Source organism: Pleurodeles waltl, chromosome 3_1 (assembly GCF_031143425.1).
Source record: "Pleurodeles waltl isolate 20211129_DDA chromosome 3_1, aPleWal1.hap1.20221129, whole genome shotgun sequence".
Taxonomy (NCBI): Eukaryota; Metazoa; Chordata; class Amphibia; order Caudata; family Salamandridae; genus Pleurodeles; species Pleurodeles waltl.
Window position 1 is genome coordinate 1612228495 of NC_090440.1, and position 26971 is coordinate 1612255465.

The 26971-nt window shown below is 42.8% G+C and overlaps 1 protein-coding gene across 2 annotated transcripts in view; it reads right to left on the reverse strand.

Moving 5' to 3' along the window:
* Nucleotides 1-1431: 1431 nt before the first annotated feature.
* LOC138285390 (sodium channel protein type 2 subunit alpha) overlaps nt 1432-26971 on the reverse strand; it is a 666155-nt gene continuing 640615 nt past the window's right edge. Inside the window, exon 29 of one of the 2 annotated variants that reach the window (XM_069225263.1) lies at nt 1432-4856. In XM_069225263.1, the coding sequence (XP_069081364.1) occupies nt 3658-4856 (1199 nt within the window). In that variant the 3' untranslated portion in view covers nt 1432-3657. The remainder of the gene's footprint in view (nt 4857-26971) is intronic. The other variant, XM_069225264.1, reaches the window with a different exon arrangement.

Consider the following 26971-nt stretch of genomic DNA (forward strand, 5'->3'; position numbering starts at 1 on the left):
CCTACCTGAGGGGGTGACTTATATGTATTAAAAAAGAAAGTTCAGGCCTGGTAAAAGTTTTTTTGGTAGATGGAAATTGCATTTGGAAACTACTCTACAAATTGCAATGGCAGGGCTGAGACATGTTAAAAACTGCTACTTTAGTGGGTGGTACAATGTGTGCCACAGGGCCACAAGTACCATTACACTTACAGGCCATGGGTACTTGTAGTATCATGTAATAGGGACCTATAAATAAATTAAATGTGCCAGTTAGGTGTAAACTAAATGTGTCAGGTTTTCGGGGGAGAAAGCATAAGCACTTTAGCACTGATCAGGAGTGGTAAAATGCACACTAATTCAGAAAGCAGAAGGGGTAAAGACAGAAAAGTTTGGGGGAATACCCCATCAAGGATGTCAGGTCTATCAGTAACACTTTGCAACCTACCTCATCAACAGAGATGACATTATTTGGATTGCAAACAACCTAGATTTGAAATTTTGTGAAACGACCTATTAGCACGTAAGTTGTTTTGTAAAACTCCACAATGATTGTAAATTTACTGGCAACCAGTATTTTTCAATCAGCATTTAGTACATCTGGCACTCAATACTCTTATCACCAAGAATGTTGTAGTAGATGGTAAGGGGATGCCAGCTTACAGTACATTGCAAGAATTGCATAATCACTTGTTTTTTGGGTTTTCAGATGCTACATTACTTATGTTGAGGAGAATAAGAATAGTTGTTGCTTAAAAAAGGACAATATGAAAACTTTCAAGATATATTACAACATGTGATACTAACCATGTGCATTACCATAGAGGAGATTAAGGATGAACTTTTTGCTTGATGACATTACAGGTCTTGGGAACTTTATTATTTCCTGGTGGAGGACAACCCGGTTGGGATCATATGCATTGTGACCTGTCGAAAGGAGAGAGGGCACAGATATTTCAGCAATTCTTTTGTGAAGTTCACACCAAGGATCATCATGAATATACAGTGAATTAGGCTGGGAATTGTCAATAACTGCATTACAACCTACCACGCAGAGCATGACTGAATAAAGTTTTATGGGTGCACTTTGTTCCTTCAGCAAACTCTTCATTCTCTTGCCTTGGTTTCTCAATGATCTCTTCAAAATACAGAGTATGCTGTCTCTGTCACTGGCTTCAAAGGTGACTTCAGAGACTTAATATCTCTAACTGCTGTTTGTTGAAATAAACTTGATAATGAAGGAGAGGTGCAGGCTATGTGAAAAAGGCCAATTAATGTACATATCACAACAGATGTAATGCGATTGCAGGAGGGAAGCTATCATATACTTTGTCTAACAATTTTTTTAAATATGGTAGTATTTCATAAACTCTGAAAATGTTGCTTAGCAAACTGTTTCAAAATATATTTCAACCTTATCTGTTGAATAAAAATGATGCATCCACTACTTGTACAATATAGTCTACTCTTTAATATATGTTTTAAATATTAAAGTATTCTAAGAATAAGCATCTCAGTGGATGAAGTATGTATTTATTAGTATTTTTTCAATTTGTGTAGTTGATTGCACAACATTCTTAATAACAATTCACTTTCTTACATGTAATAATTTCTTATATAAATCAAAAAATGCAAACAGGCAGACCAAATTAACATAATAAAAAAACATCTTTATTCTTTTGGCTCATTTGTAATGTAGTTACCATTGTCTCAGGTAAAAGGAGCATTTTCCCACATGCATTTCACTAATACACTATAAGTCACTTTTCGTAAAAGGAGTTCTACATTTAACTTTAGCTTGTGTATTACACAAAATGACCCACCGTGTTTCTTTGTTGCAGTGAAAAAAAACTGATTGTGGCTCCCCATATTCCTTTAGAACAGTTCTAGTGCAGCATGAATCAACAAGAATAAAAATAATCTATGTATACGAACACAGAAAAAGACAAAAAAATGATTTCTTTAAAATGTGTTTGGAAATCAAACAAAACACTCCTGTCTCCTTCATACACATATAACTTCGGAAGAAAGTGAATTTTGTTATCAATTTTACACAAATTGTTTCACATTGAAAATGTGCAAATATTGTATTAAAAAACAGAAGAAACCTGTGACTATTCTCTTCTTTCCAGTTCTTTTCTACGATGGTCCTCAGTAAAACAGTGGCATGGATAGAAAGTAACAAAAGTGACTTGCATCACCCTGAAGTAAATTGATTTCTTATTTTATGTACAAAATGCTAAAAACAAAAAATAAAATGAATTTTTTACACTATTTATATTTTCTTAGAAAATTCTAACCACATATCTTTGACAGATTAAGCTGTTTGCACCATGTTCACAGAAGTCTGTTTATACACAAAACAGTATCCACTGGAAATAATATAACAGAAGAAGCTGTTTAATATATGCAAACTATTGCGTTATGACATGAGTATTAGCATTTTGTTCTACCACTGACATGTGGCTTCCCATATAAAACTTTTGGACAGTGGAAGGAACAGAATACAGCAGCATTGGCAATATTAACATGCATCTGTGATAACGGGCAAGCTATTCATATTGTTACAGCATATTTCATAGTACCGGTCAAAAGCTTGCGAACTACACATGTTGTGGTACATATTTGATGCAATAAATACTGTGCTCAATCATGATTTGCTTGCTCAAAGATCCACCACAGGATAAAATAAATATTTACATAATAGAGGAGTTGTCAATGACATATCAAATGCCAAAGTTGTTGAGCTGAAAATGGCTAAACAGTACTGCTTAATAAAGCAGAACTTCTTACTGTGTGACATTTTTGGTCAATTCAGAAATCTAAGACAGTCATTTATTTTGTTTTATACAGAAGAGCACTTGACAAAAACAGAGTTCATACTTTTGGAACATTAAATGTGTACTGGTGAGATGCACTGACTTGTACAGAAAGAAGATCACTTGGCATATGCTTGTGGATTGTGTGGTACTTTACAGGCATACCAATATGTTTCAATGTAAAACAGTTTCAAACATGAAGATAAGCACATCATCACTTATAGCCAGCCCAGGAAATACTGTAGTAGTTACAACCCTGTTGATTTGAGTCGACTCTCTCGATTCCCACAACAGTGTATGAGAACAACATACTATCTTGCAGATCCATTTGTTTACATTATGAAGGATCCAAGTAGCACACCTGGCTGTCATTTCATTCATTTACATACTCATCTATAAACCCAAATTACAAAATGCGTCACATGTAAAAACAAAGTACACAAATGAAGTGCTAACACATTAAGATGAATCAAGAAACATAATTTTGTAAACATATGGAAAGACGATCAGCTGAAATGCAAACAGTGGATCCAATAACTGTAATATATAAAAGTGGTTTATGTGGCACAACACCAGTGTAGGTTTGTATCTCTTTAATTGGTCCCAACAGACTGAGTAGCCATTTTGACTCTTCTTCAGCAGTGTCAGCTGGTAGTGAAAACAGTAACCTCCAGTCAAGAATCGGTACTCTATTTCTTGACAAGGGGTCACTGTCTTGTTATAGGCACTGACCTTAAGTACATTTTATGAGAACTGTCAGTTTGGCATAGATCTCCAGAAGGAGTCCTGTTGACATAAATGGGTCGTCATCACAGGCTGTAAACAATTTATCAAACAAATGAAAATTAGTGTTTGCTTTTTATTTTTTAGTGTCCCTAACATCTTTGCCTCTATCTTCTTTTTCAATTTTGTCTTTTTCATGTTTTTCTTTGTCTGGCTTAGTTACACTGTCATAGGAAGGAGGAGATGTTGTGGAAGGGGTCATGTCTGTTTTGTCTGTGGTTGAACTTCCATTCAGCTTATCAATAACCAATTCTTCTTTGATAGGAAGGCTATTGCCAGCTTTCATTTTGTCTTTCTTGTACATGTGTGATGCTTGTTTCAATTTTTTTCTCAAAAGGTAGCATCTGTAGCAGCGCTGAATAATGACAGCAGAAAGCTCCTCCTGTTTGCGTCGTAAAGTGGATGTAATTGGCTCATAGGAAACCTTCGAAGGATTTGATGCCATAAATCGTTCTTCCATTGGTAGACGAAGAGCATCCATTTCATCGCCTTCACCCAAAACACGCTTTGTAAAAGCAAATAAGATGTCAAGGCAGTGAATTCTGTCGCCACTTACCATGGGCAAGTCCATTGCAATAAGCTGCACTTTGTTTGGTTTAGCAACACGGAGAGGAGGATCCAGAACATCTGCAAAATCTGACAGTTTGTTGTATTCTATGAACTGGGTTGCATCTGGATCAAATTTCTCCCAGACCTCATAGAACATTTCAAAATCATCTTCACTCAAAGGTTCAGCACTTTCTTCTGTGGCAACACTAAAGTTCTCCAAAATAACAGCTATGTACATGTTTACAACAACTAAAAATGATATGATAATGTAACTGACAAAAAAGAAAATTCCAACAGATGGATTGCCACAGTCTCCTTTAGCAGTGCTGCTTCCTGGGTGAAGTATGTGAGGGTCGCAATCTGGCTTACCACTGTTAAGAATAGGGGCCAGTAAACCATCCCAGCCAGCGGATGTAGTGATTTGAAAAAGGCAGATCATACTGTTGCCAAATGTTTCAAAATTGAACATGTCATCAATTCCTGATTCCTTTTTGACATAGGCAAAGTTGGACATTCCAAATATGGCATAGATGAACATCACCAGGAAAAGCAAAAGGCCAATATTAAACAAGGCAGGAAGTGACATCATCAAAGCAAAGAGTAGAGTGCGAATCCCCTTAGCACCTTTAATGAGACGCAGAATGCGACCAATCCTGGCGAGTCTTATTACTCGGAATAAGGTTGGAGAAACAAAGTATTTTTCAATGATGTCAGCGAGAAACATACCTAAAAGGATCAAAAACACTGATTATTGATATTTCCTTATGATAACAAAATATTACACATCACAAATGCTATTTCTGCATTCACAGTATAATCTGCCCAGTCTCTACTGATAAGCACAAAGGAAAGGCTTACTAAGAGCAAAGAACATGTTACTTACCATCAGTAACACTGTTTCTGGCAGAGTGTCTATCTAAATGAAGATTTCTCACCCTTTTGAATACCCCCCAGGCACAGACTGGATCTGGAGATTTTTTAGAAATACTTGTGGGCACCAGTAGGTAGCACTGTGTGGTTCCACAATGACGCCGCTCCGCTCCATAAATGATGTGAGGGGACCACATAGGTGACATTCCCTCATGCTGACAGCAGTTACTTTCAAAGCTGTCCAAGACCCCAGACACAGACAGCCAACAGCAAATTGGCTTTGACTGGTGTGCCGATTCCTAGCCTTGGGATCTTATTAATGGATAGAGCTCAATTCACAGAACAAAGAGGATGGGAGGGTCTATGAGGAATCTGCGGTTACGGTCTCTACCAGAAAGAGCATTACCAAAAGTAAGTACCTTGTTCTTCTGCTAGAGACTTCTAATCACAGATTCCTCACATTTTCAATAGATACCAGAGCAGTACCTCTTAGGAGGTGGGTCTGTGAATTGGTTCTAACCAAAAAGTCCTGTTGGACCGAGTAGGCAAAATGCCCTGCTTGGCTTACCTGACTGTCCAGACAGTAGTGCTTTATTAATGTATGATGTGATGCCCACATAGTTGCCTAGCAGATGTGCAGGACAGGAACGCTGAGTGCCAAGGAAGTGGTAGCAGCCTTGGCCCTGGTGGAATGAGCTTACTGTTCTTCCAGAAGCTGCTTTTTGTCCAGTGCCCAGCAGATCTTGATGCAGAGTACGATCGAGTAGGAGATGGTCCCTTGCTTCAGCGAAGGCCACAATGAGCTGATCATCCAACTGGTGTTTTTCAGTAAAAGCTCAGTGCTTTTTTGGTGTCCAAATCATGGAGTCTCTTCTCCTCCTTAGAGGGGTGAGGCAGAGCATAGAACGCCAGCAGGATGATGGTTTGACTAGTGTGGAATGACATCACACCTTTTGGCAGGAAAATTGTGGGCATCTGCAGCATCAGTTTATCTGGAAAGAATGTAGTGTACAGTGGATGGAAAGAGAGACTGCAGCTCACTAACTCGCCACTCTGATGTTATGAGAGACACCTTGCAAACTCCAACTCGCAGAACCACTGATATTGTGCCTTCTTAGCAACTGCGAATGGTTTGAGGCAGGATTTTCCCCATCTGTCGAAGAGACCTTCCTCCACCACTTGGTGTAATTGCCACTTGTGGTTCACTAGGCTTCAACAACTGAGTTTGTCTGCCTTGGCTTTCAAAGATCCTATCAGGTGGTTCACCACCAGGAAAATTCTGTGGTGGTCCAGCAATTTCCTGAGGCCTAGTGCCTCCTGGAACAGGGTCCAGAAACCCATTACCCCTGCTTGTTGCAGTACCCCACGGCAGTGGCATTGTCCATAAGCAACTGCACAAGAATACTCTTGATGGATGGAAGAAAGGAAGGTTTTCAACATCAAGCAGATGGCCCACAGCTGAAGGAGGACACCAGCGTCCTCTGATATCCACCTCTATGTGTTGGGCTCCCCAGCTCCCCAATGCATCAATCACCACTGTCAGCTCTGCGTGTGGTAGGGATAAGGGCCTGCCGCTGACCCGATCATGGTCTAATAACCACCACTGCAGGTCTTTTGTGGTTTCCTGCAAAATATGGACGTGGTTGGAGATACCCTATTGATGTTGGACTGACTGAGGCTTCAAATCCAACTGCACAGCCTGCATATTCCACCTAGTGTGTTCAACCAGCAGGATGCAGGCAGTCATCAGTCCCACGAGCCTCAGAGTCGACCTTACTGAAACCCAGGACAGACTGAAAGATCTGGTGGAAAGGCATGAAACTAAACCTTGTCCATTATGGCTCTGATAAAGGGGAGCGTATGACAAGGAGTGAAGTGTGACTTTGGCACCTTGATAATGAACTCCCAAGATGAAAGGAGGTTTGCATAAGTCTAGAGCTGGTTGACGACTGCCTGGGGAAAGCTTGACTTCAAAAGCCAGAGGTGGGGAAGACTTGGACCCTCAACCTCTGAAGGTGTGCTGCTACCACTGCCATCACTTTCTTGAACACCGAAGGGTACTGTGAGATGGGGGTAGAGCACCGCACATTGAAACTGCTCCTGTCCCACCACGAACCGCAGGTAGCGCCAATGTCCTGTAGGACGGCTATGAAGAAATAGGTGGTCTGTAGGTCAAACTCCACCATCCAGACTCCAGGGACCAGGGCAGACAAGACCTGGGCCAGTGTGAGAATTTTTATTTTGTGTTTCCAGGGGAAGGTGGTGAGAGGGCACAGGTCTAAAAAATGATGAAGCTTTCCGTTCTTCTTTGACACCAAAAAGCTGTGAAAATAGTAACCACAAACTACTTCTGGTGCAGGCATCCTCTTGATTGCCCCTTTTGCCAAAATGGCTCTCACTTCCTGCCATAAGACAGACAGATGGTCCTCCGTCAGTTGTTCAGGGGACAGGGGAAGGTGAGGCACAGTAGTAATGAGGGGCAAGGAGTATCCCCATCTGAACTATCTGCAAGACCCACAGGTCTGATGTTATGGTTTTGCCAACCCATCAAGAATCATTGGCTCCTTCCTCCAGTCGGGTGGCTATGCTTCCCTAAGGGCACGCTAAAGGGGTTTGGCAGGTGTTGCTGTGGAGGCAGGGTGCAGCGGGCTGAGAGGCGGTGCCACGCCACCAGCTGCAAAACTGCTGGGCACATTGCTGAGAAGGAATTGGCAGGTAGTATAGGATACCTCTGCCAAAACAGCAAAAGGAACGGTATGGCTGATGTGGAGGCGAAGCAGATAAGCCCACTAAGCATATTTTGGGCCTGCTCTCTTTCAGCCTTCCCGGAGCTGAATCACCATGTCCCCAAAATGTGAGTCCCATCAAAGGGCATTTACATGAGGAATAATGGAAGAAAATATCCTTTTCCCAAAGGTTTCTACTTTTATGGACTTCTTATTGGGTGAACATTTGGGAAAGTGCTCACATTAGTCTGGCTAGTAGATACCTGCACCAGTAAGCTCTCAGGACAGGTGTGCTGAGGCAAAAATGCAGTGTTGCCCAGGGCACGCCGATGGTAGAGCAAAGGTATGTAGTAAGCCTTCTTAAAAGGAAATAGGGGCTCGGTAGTAGTTTGCCCCTGCAGGATAACTTCAGTTAAGATCTCTAAGGTGGGGCACTGAGGGTCAAGAGCTCCAGCTGTCCTCTGCTTTACCACCACTAAAAACAATCCATTCACCTGCATCATAATCACTGTCCGAATCTGTGCCAAACAAGGCATGTAATGTATGGGATCATCTTTGTGAAAGTGATATATCAAGGAGTGCATGTTAAAAATTAACTGCAAATGAGCCCGTCTTGGATGTAGCAATGCTAACTCAGAGTCAAAGGGCACAATGGATACCCCCCTTCTCTGGCATTGTTGGAGTCGGCATCTGTGCCCATGTTCCAGCAACCAGTGTGTGTTGTGGAACTTGAGGCGGAGTTGGCAAAGGTGCCGGAAGTGGCTTGGGGAAGGACTTGTACAGTCCAACTGGCTGAGGGCGAAAACACTGGTGAAAACCAACATGGAGAGCCTTGTGGCTCCGTGAGGCCCAAAGGCATGCCAGTGGTAGTCGAAACGGATTCAAAGAGTTGGAGCATGGCCTTGTAGAACTCTTTTGTCAGCCTCAGTATTGTAGATGGCCAACAGAACTCATTTGGTGCCAGGAAATGTTGAGGGATGGGCTGTAATGACGAACAACTTTGAGACTGAGATCATTGGATTATTGCTTATGATAGTCCTTGAACTCTGAAAGATTTTTGTCAAAAAGAGACAAGAGGTATCTCCGGGTCTTGCTCTGGTGGCGAGGAAAGAAAGGAACTGTGTTCAGAGCGTGGAAGTGGCACCTATATGGGCCCCACACTTCATTTCTGGAGAAGAAAAGCATTAGTGCAGAGGTGAATGGCACCACTGACCCACTTGAAGAGGTGCAGCTCAAAAATGTCTGGATCCAATCTGATGCTGGAGGAATACTCAATTAAGAGGAATCCGTGGGTAGAAGTCTCTAGCAGAAAGAGGCATTTAATCACAAAGTTAAATACCTGAAAATGTGTTTTTTTCAGAATATGCATTTAAATCCAATGATATAATTATCATTGTCAATTATATTAAAGGAATTCTATTTTAGGTAACATTTTTTATTTCTTAGAATTGTTGCATTGTTTCCACTAACAGACAATGGTGCAGTTGACATTACCAGCAGTGGTTAAGGATTTGCCATGCTATTAATCACTTTATTTGCCATAGACGTACACTCACAATCAGTTAAATTTCCACATTGTATATTACATTATTATTTAAAGTGTCCTTTTCTGTACGTCATATGTGAATATGAGGCAAAACCACAGCCCTGGACACATCATTTTTTTCTTACCATGTGCTATGTTTAATTGTATTGGTTGGAATATTTGGCTTCTTCCTGTTGTCTTGGGTGATATGTACAGTTCAGCCACTAATTGACACACACTACTCACCATATGGATTAGGTAAGAAGAATGAAAAAAACAATTACTTTACCTGTACACTGTGATTCTCCAGTATTGATATCTTTCAGAGTCACATGCTTGAATCTTCCCCGTCACAATGGGTGTCCCACTTTAACAGCAACAGAAAAGCAAGGCTAGTAGATAGGCCTTAAAAAACCCATTGCAAACAATAGAAATTGTTAACCTATTGACTTTGTTTTAAAGCATCCAAACTTCAGCCAATTGGAGCAGAGACACAGAAGCACTCTTCCCATGCAGAGCCTCAGATTCCAATCACAAGTGTAGGTAAGGGGTAAAATAGTGGTGAGCCTGTATGGGGAAGAAGGGGGTTGCATGCAAATCTATGAAATATATCAATACTGGAGAACCAGAGTGTACAGATAAGTACTTTTTTTTCTTCAGTATTATATCTTTCATAGATTCATAGGCTTGAATCAGAGTAGCAAGCAGTATCTAACATGATTCGGAGGTGTGGTAGGCGAACCTCCCCACCATGATAGCTATTACAACTTTAAATATGATATACTGACAAAATAATGTTTCCCCTATGTAGCAAAATATATCATAAATGCATAAAGGCAACAGTTAAGATAGAACATCTGAGTATCTGCAGAGTTTTTCATATATGATGAACTCGACCTTTCTATAAAAGAGATAGAGCGATAGAAAAGAAATATGAATAATGTGCTTTGTTATAAAAGAATTACACTTGCATACATTGAGGAAACAGGTGTTGTAATGTGGCTCGTCCAACTGCCACATCAGCTTTGTGCCATGAGTCCAGGCAGTAGTGGTTTGTAAAACTATGGGCATTAACCCATGTGACTGTCCTGCCGATAGTGAAAATCCCGCTAACAGGGCTGAAGAAGCTGCCACTTTCCTTGCGGAATGTGCCTTCACCTTCGCTGACAGTGGTCTTCCTGCTGTTTCATGGCAGATGACAACATCCAATAATAGCCCTACAGAGGGCCTGTCCTTTTCTGGGTGAGGCATAGGAGACTAATAGTCAATCAGATTTCCTGAACAATTTAGTTCTGCACAGGGAGAACTCAGAGAATGAGCAGCTTTTTTCTCAGGTGAGGATGGACTAGGATAAAAAGTGGGCAAGACAATAGGCTCACTGAGATGAGAGGTGGTTGGCACCTTTGCAATAAACAGGGGTTATTTCTCAGAATTAGTCTGTCTCCCGAAACTGAAGATATGGCTCTCGGATTTTCAGACCCTGAATTTTGCTTAGTCTCTCTGCTGAGGTAATAGCCAAGAGAAAGGCAACCTTCCAGGAATTAAATTTCAAGTTAGGCTTCTGAATCGGCTCAAAGGGAGGCTTCATTAATTCTGATAAGACTATACTCAGTTATCAGGCCACTGATGGAGGCCTAACTGGTGGAAACACCCAGAAAAGTCCTTTAATAAATTCTTTAGTGAGTCTGTTTAGCCACAAAGAGAGCTTTCCATTCTGTACTCTGAATCTGGAGACTGACGCCAGGTGAACTTTCACTGAAGCTTGAGACAAACATGACTTTGCTAGATGCAACAAGTAAGGAAGAATTTGTTCTGGTGTGTACAGAGTGAGAAATGCACATAACCTTTTCCACTCTGTTGTATAACATTTGTTTGTAGATTCTACTCGGCCTTGCTGCAGAATCATTCTGCAATCTTTGGACAGATTTAATAACTTGAACTCAGTGTTGCGAAGAGCCAGGCGGTCAAATTTAGGGGATCGGATCTGCTGAAGCAGAACTTGACACCTGTTCAATGAAATGAGATTCTCCGCTGGTGAGAATGTGAGAAGAGAGCTGTTTTATAGGCATAGAAGCTCGGGGTACCAGTACTGTCTTGGCCAAGCTGGAGCTCATAGAATCAGACGGCACGGTTCCAGCTTCATCTTCCTGATGATCCTGGGGATGAGAGGAAAAGGCAGAAAGGCAAATGCAAACATCCCCATCCCTACAAGATTGAATGCATTCCCTTTGGAACCTGGTTGACGATATTTCTGCTGGCAAACAGATTGCATTTCTTGTTGAGCAGGGTAGCAAACGGATCCAAATTGGGTGTTTCCCATTGCCAGGGAACTTTGGTTAGGTGTTACTGATTCAGTTCCAACTTGTGACATAGTTTGGCCATCTAGCTTAGGGCATCTGACCATTTGTTCTGTTCTCCTAGGACATGCTCTACCTTTAAGGTGATGTTGTTGTTGGAAACCCATTCACAGATTTGTTGTGCTTGGGCTCAGAGAACCTTTGATCTTGTGCCTCCTTCCTATGACAGGTAGAACATGGTGGTGTTGTCCGTTCGAACCAACACCAAAGAATTGCATAACCCGGGTACAAAAGCCTGAAGACCAGGGAAGACAGCTTTTAGCTCCAAAAGATCGATGTGGGAGGCGGCATCCTGCCTGGTCCACTTCCCATGGATCTCCAGATCTTGCAAATGAGCGCCAAATCCCTCAAGAGAAGCATCTGTTGACGTCACCATGTGAGGCCTTACCAGAATGAAAGAGACACTGGGAAATATTTTGGATGTCCATCCACCAAGACATAGCTCACTTCATCTGACGAGTTATTGGGATGAAATCCTCGAAAGACCTTCAACTTTGCATCCAATGCATGTCCAGCTCTTCCTGCAGTGGACCCATTTATAAACGGCAGTTTGGTATTAGGAGGATGCTGGATGACATCTTTCGCAACATTAATTTGTACTTCCACTTTGAAGTGGATTTTCTTGTTGACATTAGTTTTGTTATTGTCTTGAGCTGTTGAATTCTCTCTGAAGTAGGAAAACACCTTTGCTGTCCTTGTGTCTATGACCGCTCTTGAAATACAACTGTTGTTTAAGGAGTTAGCTAGGACTTCTCTTTGTTCAAATGGAGGCCTAGAGACTGGAATAGTTTTAGACAACCCCGAGTTCAGTTTATGGATGAAAGAAAGGTGGGGGAATACCTGATCTTCTCAGAAATGCTGTCACCGGAGCCATACATTTTGTGAAGACTCTTGAAGCAGAGCAAAGGCTAAAGTACAGTACTTTGAACTGATAATGACACCCTGCCACCTCGAAGCAAAGTTATTTTCGATGTTTGGGGTGAATTGAAATATGAAAAAACACATCCAGTGGATCTAACGATGTCATTAAATCTCCTGAATCTACTAGTTGAAGAATTTCCTGCACAGAAAGCATTTGGCAGGATTGCTTCTAGATGAACATGTTCAGAAACCTTAAATCCATCACCTATCTCCATTTGCCTGTTTTCTCCCTCAGAAAGAAAAAGAGTAGAATAGAAGCCTTTGTTGCATTGATATGGTGGGACCTCTTCTATGGCATCCTTGGAGAGAAGCACACGGATCTCTTGCTTCGGTGCAACTAGATGTCAGTGAGATGTTTTGCATAGTGGATATTTTGGAGCCTTACTAATAATTTCCATGGTGTGACTGTGATGGATTGTGTCTAAGATCCATTTGTGGGAGGAGATGTTTTTCCAACGACTGAAGAATTTTGAAACTAAATCACCAAACTTGTGGGATGGGATGGAGATGGCTGGTGCCAGGGACATATAATTGTCTTGTAGAGGTATCTTGACATTTCCCTTGAGCTGGAGAGCGTCTTTAAGCTGGTTGCCGGGGATGGGTAGAATATGTAGCAGCTCCGTAGGCTGTGTGTGTGGGATATTTTGGACAAAGTCCTTACTGAGTGTAAGGCTGGTATCTGGCCTGTTGGTATAGTGGGTATGGTGTGAAGTGCCCCCTGTCCCTTCCTCCTCAAAAGTGAACCTAAAGAGCGGTCTGAATCAGTATCCGATTTATTAGACTGAAGAGCCTTGTCTACATGTTTGCTGAAGAGATTTTTGCTATGAAATGTCATGTCCAAGACTGTACCTAGGGCGGAAAGATGTAGCCTTCAGCTAGCCCTGGTGCCTCAAAACTGCTGTCCCAGTCATTTGATGGAAAGCAGTTGAGGAGATATCCATTGCTGCATCAATAATCTCTGAAGAGGCTTTCTCACCTTCTGCAAGTATTTCTCATGTCTCCTGTCTCCTGTTTTTCATCAGGGAGATACCAATAAATGCCACCAGATTAGACCACATCTGCCAGTCATATATCCATAGAATTGCTAGGGCATTACAGGGCCTTATTGCAGTCACTAGCATGGATGAAAAATGTTTCCCGATGTTGTCAAGTCTACAGCCTGCCTTATTGGTTGGAGCCAAACATGGAGAAGATGGATTCTTAGCACTTCTCTGTGCCACCTGCTTTATAAGAGAATCAGGCCTGGGATGACCAATAACACAAGTTGGTGCATTCTCTGGTACTCTATATTTTTTTATCAAGTTTGGGTACCACTGCACCCAATGATGATGGAAACTTCATTAACTTGATTCCCTCCTGCCAAATATAGTCCACTTACTGAGTGCTGAGCCACACCTTCAAAGTCTTCCAAAAACATCCTGTATGCTTGGTTGGAGGTGATAGGTTAAAATGCTTAGATGTGCGCTCTTGCAGTTTGTGAAAGTCACCTATATCTGCAGGTGGTAAGTCGGCTAGAGGTGGAGTCGGTGAGGTCAGCAGAGGGGAGATGTACTCATCACATTCAGGAACTTAGACGTCAGCAACAAACTGAATTTCACCCTCTTCCTGTTGATGTTTGCTGTGATTTTCAGCTAGAATATCCCTTATCATTAAAGGTGGGGGGAATAGGTTGCTATTTATGAAGGGCTACTGCAGGACTCCTCTGAGGAGGCGCAGAGTCAGGAGTATCCTTACGTCTCAGAGTTTGCAGAGCTGATGGGCGAGCATCTGGAAATCTTTTGTAATAGTCAATGATCAATAACCTTCGGTCTGTAACCAGAGACACAGGAACTGTAATAGAGTATTCTTGTAGATGATGTTCCTCCGCTTGCTCTTCATAGGGATGGTGACCCTCAAAGGTATCATACTGCGGGCCACATCTTTGACCCTATCCTGAAAAGAGTATTTGCCTTGAAGGTAAGTGGTCTGACCCTGGTCAACCTCTTCATCTCACGTATCCTGGCACTTCACAATCAGTTGGGAAGGACTATTTGCAGACCTTCATCCCCAGAATAATGGAACTCTAAGACCTTTGCAGGAGATAATGGTGCCATTTTTGAGAGATCCACCTTGAGAGAGACTGGATTTCTTTCGTAAAAATGTAGATGGTCTCCTTTGTTGTTGCCGACGGGACCATCGACCATGTCGTCGATGTTGATTTAGTCATCATCAACAAGATGTTGGTCGGTGACGATGAAGATGTGACTGACGCTATGCAGGAAGCCTTCGATGTGGAGGTGTGGTTGTCGACTTTCTCCTCATCAACGTCGTCACGCCCGCTGTGATCAGTGAAGTTGAGACCATCTGTATCATTGATGATCTCAACAACGAAGCCGCTGTCTACTGTGTTGCTGTCATCGACTGATCCGTAGACGTTTGATTTTTCAAAATCACTGGCTCTTTCAAAGGTGTCACTGGAACTAAGGGAGGAGCAGATGCAAACCTTCTGAGAGAGGGAGAGGGTCTATAATGTTCCTTGACACTCGACCTCCCAGCACTTGGTTCCCTGGAATTAGTTTGCCCTCCTTGGATCTTTGTCGGATGAGGTAGAGTCCTCATTTTTGCACCTTTTAGCAGAAGAAGGTCCACTTTCTTTGCTGTCAGAGTCCGAATTTGACGGACCCTTCTTCTTTCTCTGGTGCCTGATAAGTAGTCTGGCCTTCCTGTCTTTTAGAGTCTTTTAGAAAAAGTACAGCAGTGCTTACAATATTTTGTCTTGTGCTGGGGGTACAGGCAGTATAAGCATTCCTAGTGCGGATCTATGGAATATAACCTGGATTTCCCACAGGATTTGCAAGGTCTGAAAAGCCTTTTCTCTGAACACCTCAGACATACCCAACATTTTGAGAAGTAATCTCTCACACAGTACTTCAGAAATAGCTAGAGGTCCAAAAAGTCACCAGATAGCTGGCAGGTCAAAAGATCAAAGGTGACTGAGCAGAGCTCAGGAAGACTCCTTATCACATGACGTTCGGTACGTAATCTGAGGTATGGTGGCTCTGCAGGGGAAGAGTGATTCTGGGTCTCTGCTCTGACTGGCTGAGGTTTGAATACTTTAAAGCAAAGTCAGTAGGTGAACAATTTCTATTGTTTTCAATGGGTATTCTAAGCCAGTGGTTCCCAACCTTTTGACTTCTGTGGACCCCCACTTTATCATTACTGGAACCCAAGGACCCCCACTGAATCATTGTTGGGATCTGGGGACCCCCTACTGAGTTATTACTGAAAACTGGGGACTTAATCTGTTAATAATATTTAGTTTTTTCAGCAGTCATGGACCCCCTGAGGAGGCTTCGCTGACCCTCAGGGGTTGGGATCCACTGTTCTAAGCCATATCTGCTAGCATTGCTTTTCTATTGCTGTTATCGTAGGACTCCTACCATGATGATGGTAAAGATTTAAGCATGTGAATCTATTAAATATATAATAGGGGAGAATAAACTATATAGGCACTAATTCTTGGAGCACTCGTGCCATTTTAATCAGACATTCTGCTGTCATTATATCCAGAATGTTTCAAGATGCAACTGAATTGCAAATCAAGCCTTTCTGAGTAAATAGATCTTGCTATTGAAATTGTGCATTATTAAGCATCACTCAAGAAATCCGACATTATGTTGGCAAAGCCGTTGCCTGGTTCCACCAAGATTTGCCCCTCTGACTCAGTCCATTTCTCTGGCTAGCACTCAGAATATTTAACAGAGCCAAGAAGCCTTCCTGTGAGTTAACCCTTTCTCAAAGACGGAAAGTTGACGGAGACCCTAGTATTGATAACATATAGTAGAGGCAAAGTTCCTGAACCAAATGAGTACTGGAGAACTACTGTGCAATAAAAGTAGGAGGGAACCCTAAAGCACCATCATAATACTACACAATTTGCTGAGGGAGAAAGGAGGAAAGAAGGTATGGTCACATATTCTAGTAATGAACAGTTAGTCAGAGTCCAGTATACTGAGTCACATAGACTGCAGTTGGTGATTATCTAGCGGGGTGAACATGGCAGGTAGTGAAACCTCAATCCACTAAGGGTCATATTTACATGGAACTGTTGGCAGCACCTCGCTGTGTCAGTTCTGAAACTCAGGGACGCGCCCTATTTACAAAAACATGGTGCACCCCTGTGTTTCCCCTAGCGCCAACACTAAATTTTGCTGCCAGTGCCAACGCAGGCATCCTTGGACCCTAGTGCAAGGATGTCTGCGTTGAAGGGAATGTTTGTTTATGTTCAGAAAGGTGTCCCTTTCTGCACATAAACAATCTACAATGGCGATTTGGCACTTATATGTGTGCTGCAGATTGTAGTACACATAGAAGTAGCATATCGTCATTATAGAATGATTGTTTATGTGCAGGAAGAGACACCTTCCTTCACGTAAACAATCATTAATGGCCTTTTGCTCTTTCTATGTGTGCTGCAGAATCCAGCACACATAGACAAAGCAAAAATATGGAGAAATAAAAGTATTTCTCCTTCTTGTGCCATGCTAACATCACCCCTGGGGTGGCGTTAGTTTTGGCGCTCCCTCAGATGTATGCTTCCTTGTAAATCTTGGGCAGCGTCAAAAGCAATGGGTGCTGTGGTGGAATGCCCATAGCAATACTCATTGCATGCCCCTCTCCCACAGAAAACAGCATTGGAGGGACCCATATTTACAAGGAGGCGTTAAGCCACAAAAGGTAGCTTAGTGCTACCTTGTAAATCTGGTGCAATGCACAGTACCACTGAATCATTGATAAAAGTTACGCGCTTGTGGCACTGGGAACATGTATATATGCCCCTAAGATTCTTCTTTTGCCTTCCATGCATCAATGGACTGAAGGGAGGTGCAAGAGAAAAAAGTATCCATCTCTAGATCATTTGTGATGTGTACCTGACTCACTGACTTGATAACTTTTTCTTTCTGACTCAACCACCATACACCAAAAAGGAGTAAGACTTAAACATGTGTGAGAAGTCTGGTACAAAAGTGTTCATAAGAGACCGGGGTACAATTAATGGATGCAGCTGGAGTACACTGGATTTACTCGCCTGCCATTGCAACCCACCATATTCAACAGTCTGGAACTCAACAAGCCCGCACAGCAACACACTCCTCAAAAAACATGCTCCTCAACACAAACTCACTCTGCAAGCACTCCACCAAGATTTGGGATCTCATCGACTCCAATGCTTCGGATCTCCTCCTCCTCACCAAAATCTGGTTCAACCCGACATTGGCTCCAGACATCGCTGCAGCCGTTCCTACTGGCTACAAACCCCTGCACCAGGGCTGACCCCATAAACCAGGAGGAGGACTCGCCATCATCTACAGTGATGTCATCAAGTGTACGTCTTACACCGAACCAGAAGCCACTTTTAGGTAACATAAGCACTTCAAGCTTCAGACCGACAGCAAAACCAGTCTCAAAGGCACTCTTGCCTACCAGCCCCCAAAACCTCCTACCCACTTAAGCAACTTCCTCACGGACCTCACCGCACCCTTCACCATGGGCACCATAAAAATTCATATTCGTAGACTATCTAAACTTTTATTTCAACGACCCCATAGACTGCAACTTCACCCTGGACCACGCCTTCTCTTCCATTGACAAGGTTAAAGTCAGCCACATCACTCCACTCTCATAGACCGACCACTCCATTGTCCACTTCCACATAATGGGGCCACCAGCCACCCATATGGTGTCTAGCAACACCCGAAGCCGCTGCTGGAAGAAAGTTACAGGAATAGAATGGCTCAGCACCCTCTCACTAAACTACCCACCCCCACCAACAACCTAATCAATGGCACAAACAACTTCAGCAACCGTATCACCACCTGCGTCAAAACCCTTGTGCCCCTGAAAAACACCAAACCCAAAAGATCCAACAAACAAGCTAGCTGGTACAACGCTGATCTCGGAGAATCTAAGAGAATTTGCAAACAACTCAAAATGAACTGCAAGAAGCAACTATAAGGCCGCACTTAGATATTATCATCATCAAGTAAAAGAGACCAAGAAAAAGGCCCTGACCCTCAGAATCAAATCTAGCTACAACAACTGCAAGGAACATTTTGCCATTGTCAAGGAATTCACCAGCCCAACAGCCGCAACCCAAAGAATCACCCCTACACAAGAACTCTGCAACAATCTTTCCGACTTCTTCCCCCCCAAAATCACCAAGATCTACTGCCACTTCAGACCCCAGCCACCCTCCATCAACCCTCCCCCGCCTGCTAACCTCAACAACCAAAGACTACCAACTGACAGCATGGAACCTTCTATCCATCAAGGACACTGCAGCAATAATGAAGATAGTCCACAAAGGGTCTCCCACAGACCCCTGCCCCCACCATAACTGCATCCTGGGAAGAACCATGATCAGAACTGTCCCAACTTCCATAAACAACACCTCTCTCATAACAGCCAGCTTCTCAGATAGCTAGAAACACACTGGAATCATTGCACTCCTCAAAAAACCCTCAGCGGACCCCAAAGTACTCAGCAACTACCGACCCATTTCACTCCTCCCCTTCCCAGCCAAAGTAATTGAGAAGACCATCAACAGACAACTCTAGGACCACCTAGAACACCACAAATTCCTAGACGAATCAGGATTCTAAAACAACTACAGCAGTGAAACAGAACACACATATGTGCCATCCTTGACCAGTGACAGATTCCATCGCTCATTCTCCTTGACCTTTCTGTTGTGTTCAAAATCATGCCCCACCACACACTCATCACCAGACTACACACCACAGGAATACGAGAACCAGTATTCAAATGGATAGTTCCTACGAGTCAGGCTCTCACATCAGAACCCAAGGACCTCATCTGCAGAGTCCCAAAGGGATCATCACTCAGCCCCACACTTTTTAACTTATACATGACTTCTCTGTCACACATCATCTGACCCCCTGCAACTAACATCATCTCCTACTTTGACAACACCAAGCTATTTTTTTTCTTTCAGGCAATACCATCACCAACAAAATGAACTTCAAACAATGCATGACCAGTGTGGCCAACTGGTTGAAAGAAAAGTGCCTCAAGCTCAGCACCGACAAAACTGAAGTGCTGATCGTTGGGAACAAGAGCTCACCTTGGGACTCCACCTGGTGGCTCGCCTAACTTGGACTGACACCCTCCCCAACTGACCACACTTGGAACATAGGCTGCATCCTGGAAACCAACCTCACCATGAGTCAACACTTCACCTCCTCATGCTTCCACATCTTCTACAAGTGATGTAAACTCTTCAAGTGGCTCCTAATCGACACTAGACATACCATCATGCACTCCCTAATCACAAGCCGATTGAACTATAGCAATGCATTCCACACCAGCATCCCAGCCCATCTCCTTCACGGACCTCAACACATCCAAAACGCCACCGTCATACTCGTCCTTGACTACTTGCGCTGAGCCGACACTACTCTTCAGAGTGCTCCACTGGCTCCCTCTCCAAAAGCGCTGCCAATTCAGACTTCTCACACCCGCATTCAAGTCATTACACAACACAGGACCCGCGTATCTTAATCACTGGCTTCACTTATACCATCCCACCAGACCTAGTTGCTCAGCATCACTCTCATTCGCACACACACCTTACATCCACACAAGCAGAACGGGAGGTCAATCATTTGCCTAACAAGCCATCAAATCCTGTAACAACCTCCTCCAACACATCAGGGCCTCCAATCATTTCTTGGATTCCACAAGAAGCTGAAGACCTAGCTATTCAACTAGTCTTCTTGCAGGACAATCAAAACTGCCTGTATTCAGGCCCAGCCTCCGCACATGTCTGCACTCACCTACTCAGCACCTACTCAGCTCCTGGATACTCTCATGGGTAACAAGCAGCACTCTACAAATCCACCTTAGATTACACTACATTACAACAAGCAGGCACTATACGGAGGAAATAGAATGTGTTCCTGTGAACAGCCCCAATTGACCAACATGTGTGAAAATTAAGATCTTAAAAATGTACCCACGGTGGGAAGAGGACTTCAACTCACAACGCAACAGGCTTACTAAGGATTCCATTACAGATGGATAGATGGTGGACTCAACACAAACATTCAAGAGTGACTGAGGAGTAGAAGGTGTGGTCCTCAGGGGCCTTCTGTTCCTGGTGAGATACATCTAATTCCCTAGAACTTGACAAAGTCCAGAGAACATAGTTGTTTAATGTGGGCTTTTTATCTTCACAGGAGTTTTGATACACATTGCATTTGGCCAGAGAGGATGACAACAACACAGATTGAGTAGAACCATTGTTTAGAGTAGCCTCCTGAAGGAGGAAGAGCTTGGTACCACATCCATTTCGAAGTACCAGAACTTAGCTCAGAAAACCTCTTAGTAAAAATGAAATCACTTTCAAATCAGTCTACATGCCTGTAGTTCACAGCAACTGGATGGTTGTGGTTCAGACAGGATAAGCAGTATTTCTGGTGATCGGCTGCTGTAAATGATTAGGTGTGATATCTTCATGGCTTTAAACCCAGCAATGTGACGACTGGTCAGAAAAAAGGAACCTATGACAGTAATTGCTCTTCACGTTCTGAATTAAACAACTTTAAAAAGCTGTTTTCTTCCGTCGTTTAGGGCCCCGAATCCGAGAAGTGTGGATTGGAGTGGCATTCAATGTCCCTGGTAAATACCGTTACCCTGGGGTGAGGTAAAATCCTCTGATTCAGAAATATACTGCTGTCAATGAGGCATAACATGCAAGATTGCTCTTTATGCATCAAATGTTGCATGTTTCACATTGTTCTCAGCTGATTTCCTCAATACATTTACTAGCTTTATCGTGGTCAAATCTGTTGGGAAAATTGTGAGTATGCAATAATTACCACACTATTCACAATCTTGCAGGGATTGAAATTACCTCACATGTCAGAAAATGGGTCTTAATGACAGGGAAAAGGAGAAACCTAGAACCAAAAAGTAAAGGAGGTAACAATCATGTTCCACTGAAGAAAGTTACATAGTTTCAAAACTTATATTGGCTTGGCTACTGTGTTTGCAGCAGTATCCCACGTGGGTACAAAGTGAAAATGTTTTATTTCAAGAGTGGGTGAATCTTTTTTCTAATCTTTGAAGAGGTGTGCCTTTATTTTCTTTTTAACAATGTATATTTTGCTTCCAGATGCATGCTTATTGTATGTCTAAAAGGTATCTCTTTCAGTCTTCACAAAGACCCAATACTGATATAAACATTTGCAAAATTAAAAGATCCTGGCTGTGACACCATGGCGCAGACATAATGACTGTACTCTTTTGGCAAAAAAAGAAACGTAAGATTGCCCCCCATAGACGGCTGGAATGGTTTTTCATGAGGCATAAGAAAAAGTGTTTTGAGATGACTTCTTTGCGTGTGAACATCGGTACACATAAACCCATCTTGAAATGGTTTAAATAACCTTCAAATCCGAGATGGATTTGGGCAGTCATTCTGCAGCCACTGTGGGAGCACAAATAGCTACATAAAAAGTGTATGAGGTGGGAAAAAGAATGAACAGGAAAAACAATGAGAGAGGTCGAAGCACTGAGAGAAAATAATAGCCCATTATACACTGCAATGCAAGGTGCAGCCTCCAGCAATGGAAGGATACAACTCATCCATTCAAAATACATTAAGACCAAAATGGCCCTTGGGTGGGACAGCTACACAAAAAGGAGGAAAGCCATTGAACCAAGACTTGGCAATTGACATAGACAAAAACACAATCAAGTCATGAAAAAGAGGTGGACTCTAGGCCCATCCCAGGACTACTCAAAAAATATAATGGATAGAACAGGTCTGTTCCCGATAAACAGCTAAAGCTATCTATATGTGAAGCCAAAAACAGCTTGTTTCTACATTTATAATTCATTCATATAGTGGAAGCGTCAAGCTAGTGCAAAGAGAGTTTGCTCAAATTATGTCTTAACATCAATAAGTTTTATCTAAGTCAAACTACATTAAAGGATCTTGAAACATGTTATTTCTTCTCCTGAGTGCTACAGAGAGGTCATATAAAAGCTGTATAAAACGTTTGGTTGACTCGACTACCCAATTTACCTTAGGAATGTACTTGTTGGTTGAACTGCTGATTTAAATTGTACAGTGCCTAAAAGAAATCAATATTATGGGAATATTTCGTAATCAAATTTTTTTGAGCCTGGATCTACTGACAAGTACCTTAGTAACTGCGTGCCTCATATTTTGTGAAACCAGGCTGATAAATGTGCAATAAAACAGACCACGCATGTTGTTGGTGGTTAAACCTGATAGGCTTGAAGCACAATCTCAGGGCCACTCTTTCAGTCATGGCTTATAGTGTTGTCAGCCAAGCTGGAAATAAAAACAAAATAAAACTTAGTCAGATATGATTGAAATATCCTAATTATGTGGTCCAAAATGCTACTGTGGCTTTTTGGAAACCTCTCTTTTTTGTATGGGTGCAGTACGCCTTGAAGCTATTTCCTTATGCTATATTATTTCTGTCAAATCCGTTCTAAGAATTCTGGACCTCAGTAATAATAAGAGTAAGGAAAGAATTAATCAAAAAATAAACTTGGTCACATATTTTGAATGGGACACCCTATTATTCTCACAAAATTCCTTGGTCAAAGACTTCAGTGGCAAATGGCAATCTACATCCTAAAGTTCCATTCCATCACCATGAATAACCTGTGCTTCAGCAAATCCATGCGAAGTGTAGCTCCTTCTAACATATTACTCTTACTATAAAAATGACCACTCAGTGTCTATAAGCTGATGCTAACTTCCAGAAGAACACTCAGACTTGTCTCTCTGAGGTTTCTTTTGTGCGTCCTGGTAAGCAATACTGCTGAGTGATCCTGTCAGGCAGTCTGCCTGATCTCAGCAGGTCTTAGCTGATTGTTGCGCAGAAAACTGTGCTCATATCTTCTATGGCTTCTCTCCTCTAGCCAAATTTGGGCACATATTTACAAGAGCCTTGTGCCGCTGCTGCGTCATTTGTGTGTGGCACAAACCACTAAATCATATTTATGAAGCCACACAAAGCCATTCTGTGTGTCTGTGAATGGCCTCATAAATATGGAGTATGGCAAGGCAGTGCAAATCTCTGCATTGCTTTACTCTGTGCTAGCGAGGCATTCCATTGGATTTGCGGTGGGTGTTCCCATGAAACACCCATGGATTTTGATGCACCCCTAGATTTACAAGACCTTGTAAACCTGGGGATGCGTCAAAACCTTCCGACCCCCCAGGTGAGGCGCAACAAGGTGAAATCTCACTTTTTCTCCTTGTTTTTTCCTCTTTCCATGTGTGCTGCATTCTCCAGAACACATAGAAAGATCAAAAAGCTTTGCAGGATTGTTTTTGTGCAGCAGGCACTCTTGCACCATGGTGCAAGGGTGCCTGCAGTGGCATTAGGCAGCCAAAAGGGTGCCAGCGCAGGGGGAAAGGATAGGAATGCATCATATTGGTTAAATACACTGGCCCAAATTTATGAAGGGCCTAGCTCCACCTCGCACCACATTAGCGTCATTTTTGTGACGCTAATGTTGTGTTAGGTTGGCAAAAACGCAGCGCCAAATATAAAAAGTGGTGCAATGCATGTATTGAGCCACTTTGTAAACCCTTGTGCCACATCATGCCTGACACAGGGGGCGTTCCTCCCTTTGGAGGTCTAGAGAAATGGCCATTTTTAGCGTTATTTTTAACGCCTGCTCAAAGCATTCGTTAAATTGAGGCACACTATTGTTTATAATTGGCTTCTATGTGCTTTGCAGGATTAACACAAAAATGTTTGGCGCTAGTCTTTCAAAGTACTACAATAGCATCAGAAATTATGACGCTATTGATCCTAACGTGTGCCGAAAACGCATGGTGGCATTAGGAGGGCGCAATGGGGCGCAAGAAAAGTGACACTTCATGTAATGAAGTGCCACTTTTCTTAGATCTGGGCCAATGATTTCCTGCCCTTTCACTTTGGCGAAGGGCAGAAACGCGTCTTGCTGCCCTGCTCCAAAAACTCATAAAAATGCCCTTGAATCCCTTCTCCTCAGAAAATGGATCGATGTGTTTATAACCTGCAAGTGCAGCTGTCTCTTTCATCTATTTTTGGGGAACTCTCTATCTAGCTCACACAGAGCTGACCGGCGCATCAGAAGGTAGCATTGTGCTGCATCTTATAACAGAATGGGCTTGAGTCATGTATATTAACGAATAAGGTGGGGATTGGCAGGAGACAATGGGCAACTGCGAGTTACCCCCATAAGGAGATAGTGTTGTGTTGAAACCACAAGACCCTGGGAGCTAAGGTCTTAGGGCGAGAGCTGAAAGCTCATTCAACAATAGGAAACTCTGCAGAGTGAAGCAGATGAGAGAAAGACCCAGGCTGCCTGAAATTGTAGTTATTTTTGGATGTTGTTTTATTTCCTGTTTGAATGTGGCTGTATGAATTCCCAGCCCTTTCTCCTGCACAGATAAGAATCTGAGGGCCTGATTTATAGTTCAGTAGATGGTTTCCTCAGTCACAAGTGTGACGGGTATTCCGGCTGCCGTATTAAAATACATTGGGGGTCATTATGACCCCGGCGGACGGCGGAATTCTGGAGGTAGTACCGCCAACAGGCTGGCGGTGTTCTGCTTGCGTATTATGACCGTGGCGCATTCACCACGGTCATACCGCCGGTCCCACCAGGACACCGCCAGGCTGCAGCCGGGCGGTCGTAATCCGCCAGGGCAGCGCTGGGGGTATTATGAGTCCCCAACCGCCAACCTCTCCATGGTGGTGTGGAAAGGCTGGCATTAGGGGGACTCGGGTGCCCCTGGGGGCCCCATCGCGCATTTCACTTCCCGAATTACAGGCTGTGAAATGCACAACGGGTGCTGCTGCACCCGCTGCACATCAACATTGCCGCCGGCTCTATTACGAGCCGGCTTCAATGTTGATGTGACTTTTCCGCTGGGCCAGCGGGCGGAAACACTGTTTCCCTCCGCTGGCCCAACGGAAAAGTCAGAATAGAATGCCATGCATACCGACACCACAGGTCTTGTCAAAAGACCGCCGAAGTCGTAATGAGGGTCAATATATCCAATGCCACTTATAAAATGGCGGATTGGATTTTGATCATGTTGACGAACCAACTCATCCACTGAACTGGGAATCAGACCATGAGTTACTTAGGTAAGGGGGGTAAAAGAGCAGTTGAGGGTTCACTGAAGGTGCACTATCTAACAATTAAGAATAGAGTGCCCTAAAATATATTCAAGGTAGCTCTCCAGCTCATTCCTTCCCTCCAAATCATTAATTTAGTGGATATGGTTGGTGTTAAGGTATCAAAGCAAGAGGCCTGGCATCCTGTCGCTCATTTTCCAGTTCCAGCTCCTTCAGTGGCAATTACCTCTATACCAGAAGTGCAGCCCTTCTCCTTTATCTGCTGGACATCCTAGGGGCCGCTGTAATACGTCTGCTACCTCTTAAGCCACTGATTCCAACACCTACTGGAAGTTAGGAGCCACCTCGAACACACTAGTACTGAGGGCCACAAATGCACATAAGGCAGGAGCAAAGGGCAGCAATAGACACAGTTATAAATAGACAGAACCCATTAGAAATGGGTCAATATCACGTGCATGACAGTCTCAGGAATAACAAAAAATGTTGGTTGCAACTTGAGGCTTCTAAGGCCTCTCTAAGGTCCCATGCACTAATTCAGGCACTGGAAGGGGATAAGCGTTTTTGAGCAACTCAAATGTAGTAAACATTAATTGTAATCTGAATATTCAATAATAAATCTTCATCTTCAATTTTACCCGGCACACGCAGATGCCTCTTAAGGTCTAATACTGCACTCTTAGTAGATCTCAAAAGAATAGAGAAACCTTTAATATTATGGAATGGTTAAGGGACGTATCCACCGAGTTCCAATATTAAAATAGTTCCTGCATTTACTTAGAGAAATACACAACCTAAAATTCTCACAAAACACAAAGGCCACATTATTGAATCAAAAAAATGCTGACTACGGAGGTCATGCTAGTGACTTAAATCACCTCGTTAAAGTTAGAGCACAAAGTATCAGACATTGAGGGTTTATAGTTGAGAATTGACTGACAAGTGACCATTCTCGCTAAAGATCTTGTGTCTAAAAAGGCCAAGCTAGAAGCTTTCGAGTGTTGCCATTCAGATCTGCCCTTTGTGGCATTTTAGTACAAAAAAGCAGATTGATAAATTCAATAAGTAAATGGATAAAACAATATATATTACTGTAAACCCAGGGCAACTAACTTACCTATATTTCGTGCACATCATGTGCCATGTACCACTTTATCACCCTACGGAGGGTGTTAGGCCTTTTACAGGATTGGTGATCGTTTAGAGTTCGTTTTTTTCTTATTTCTACTATTCTTGTTTTTTAGAGTCTGTCTACAGACAG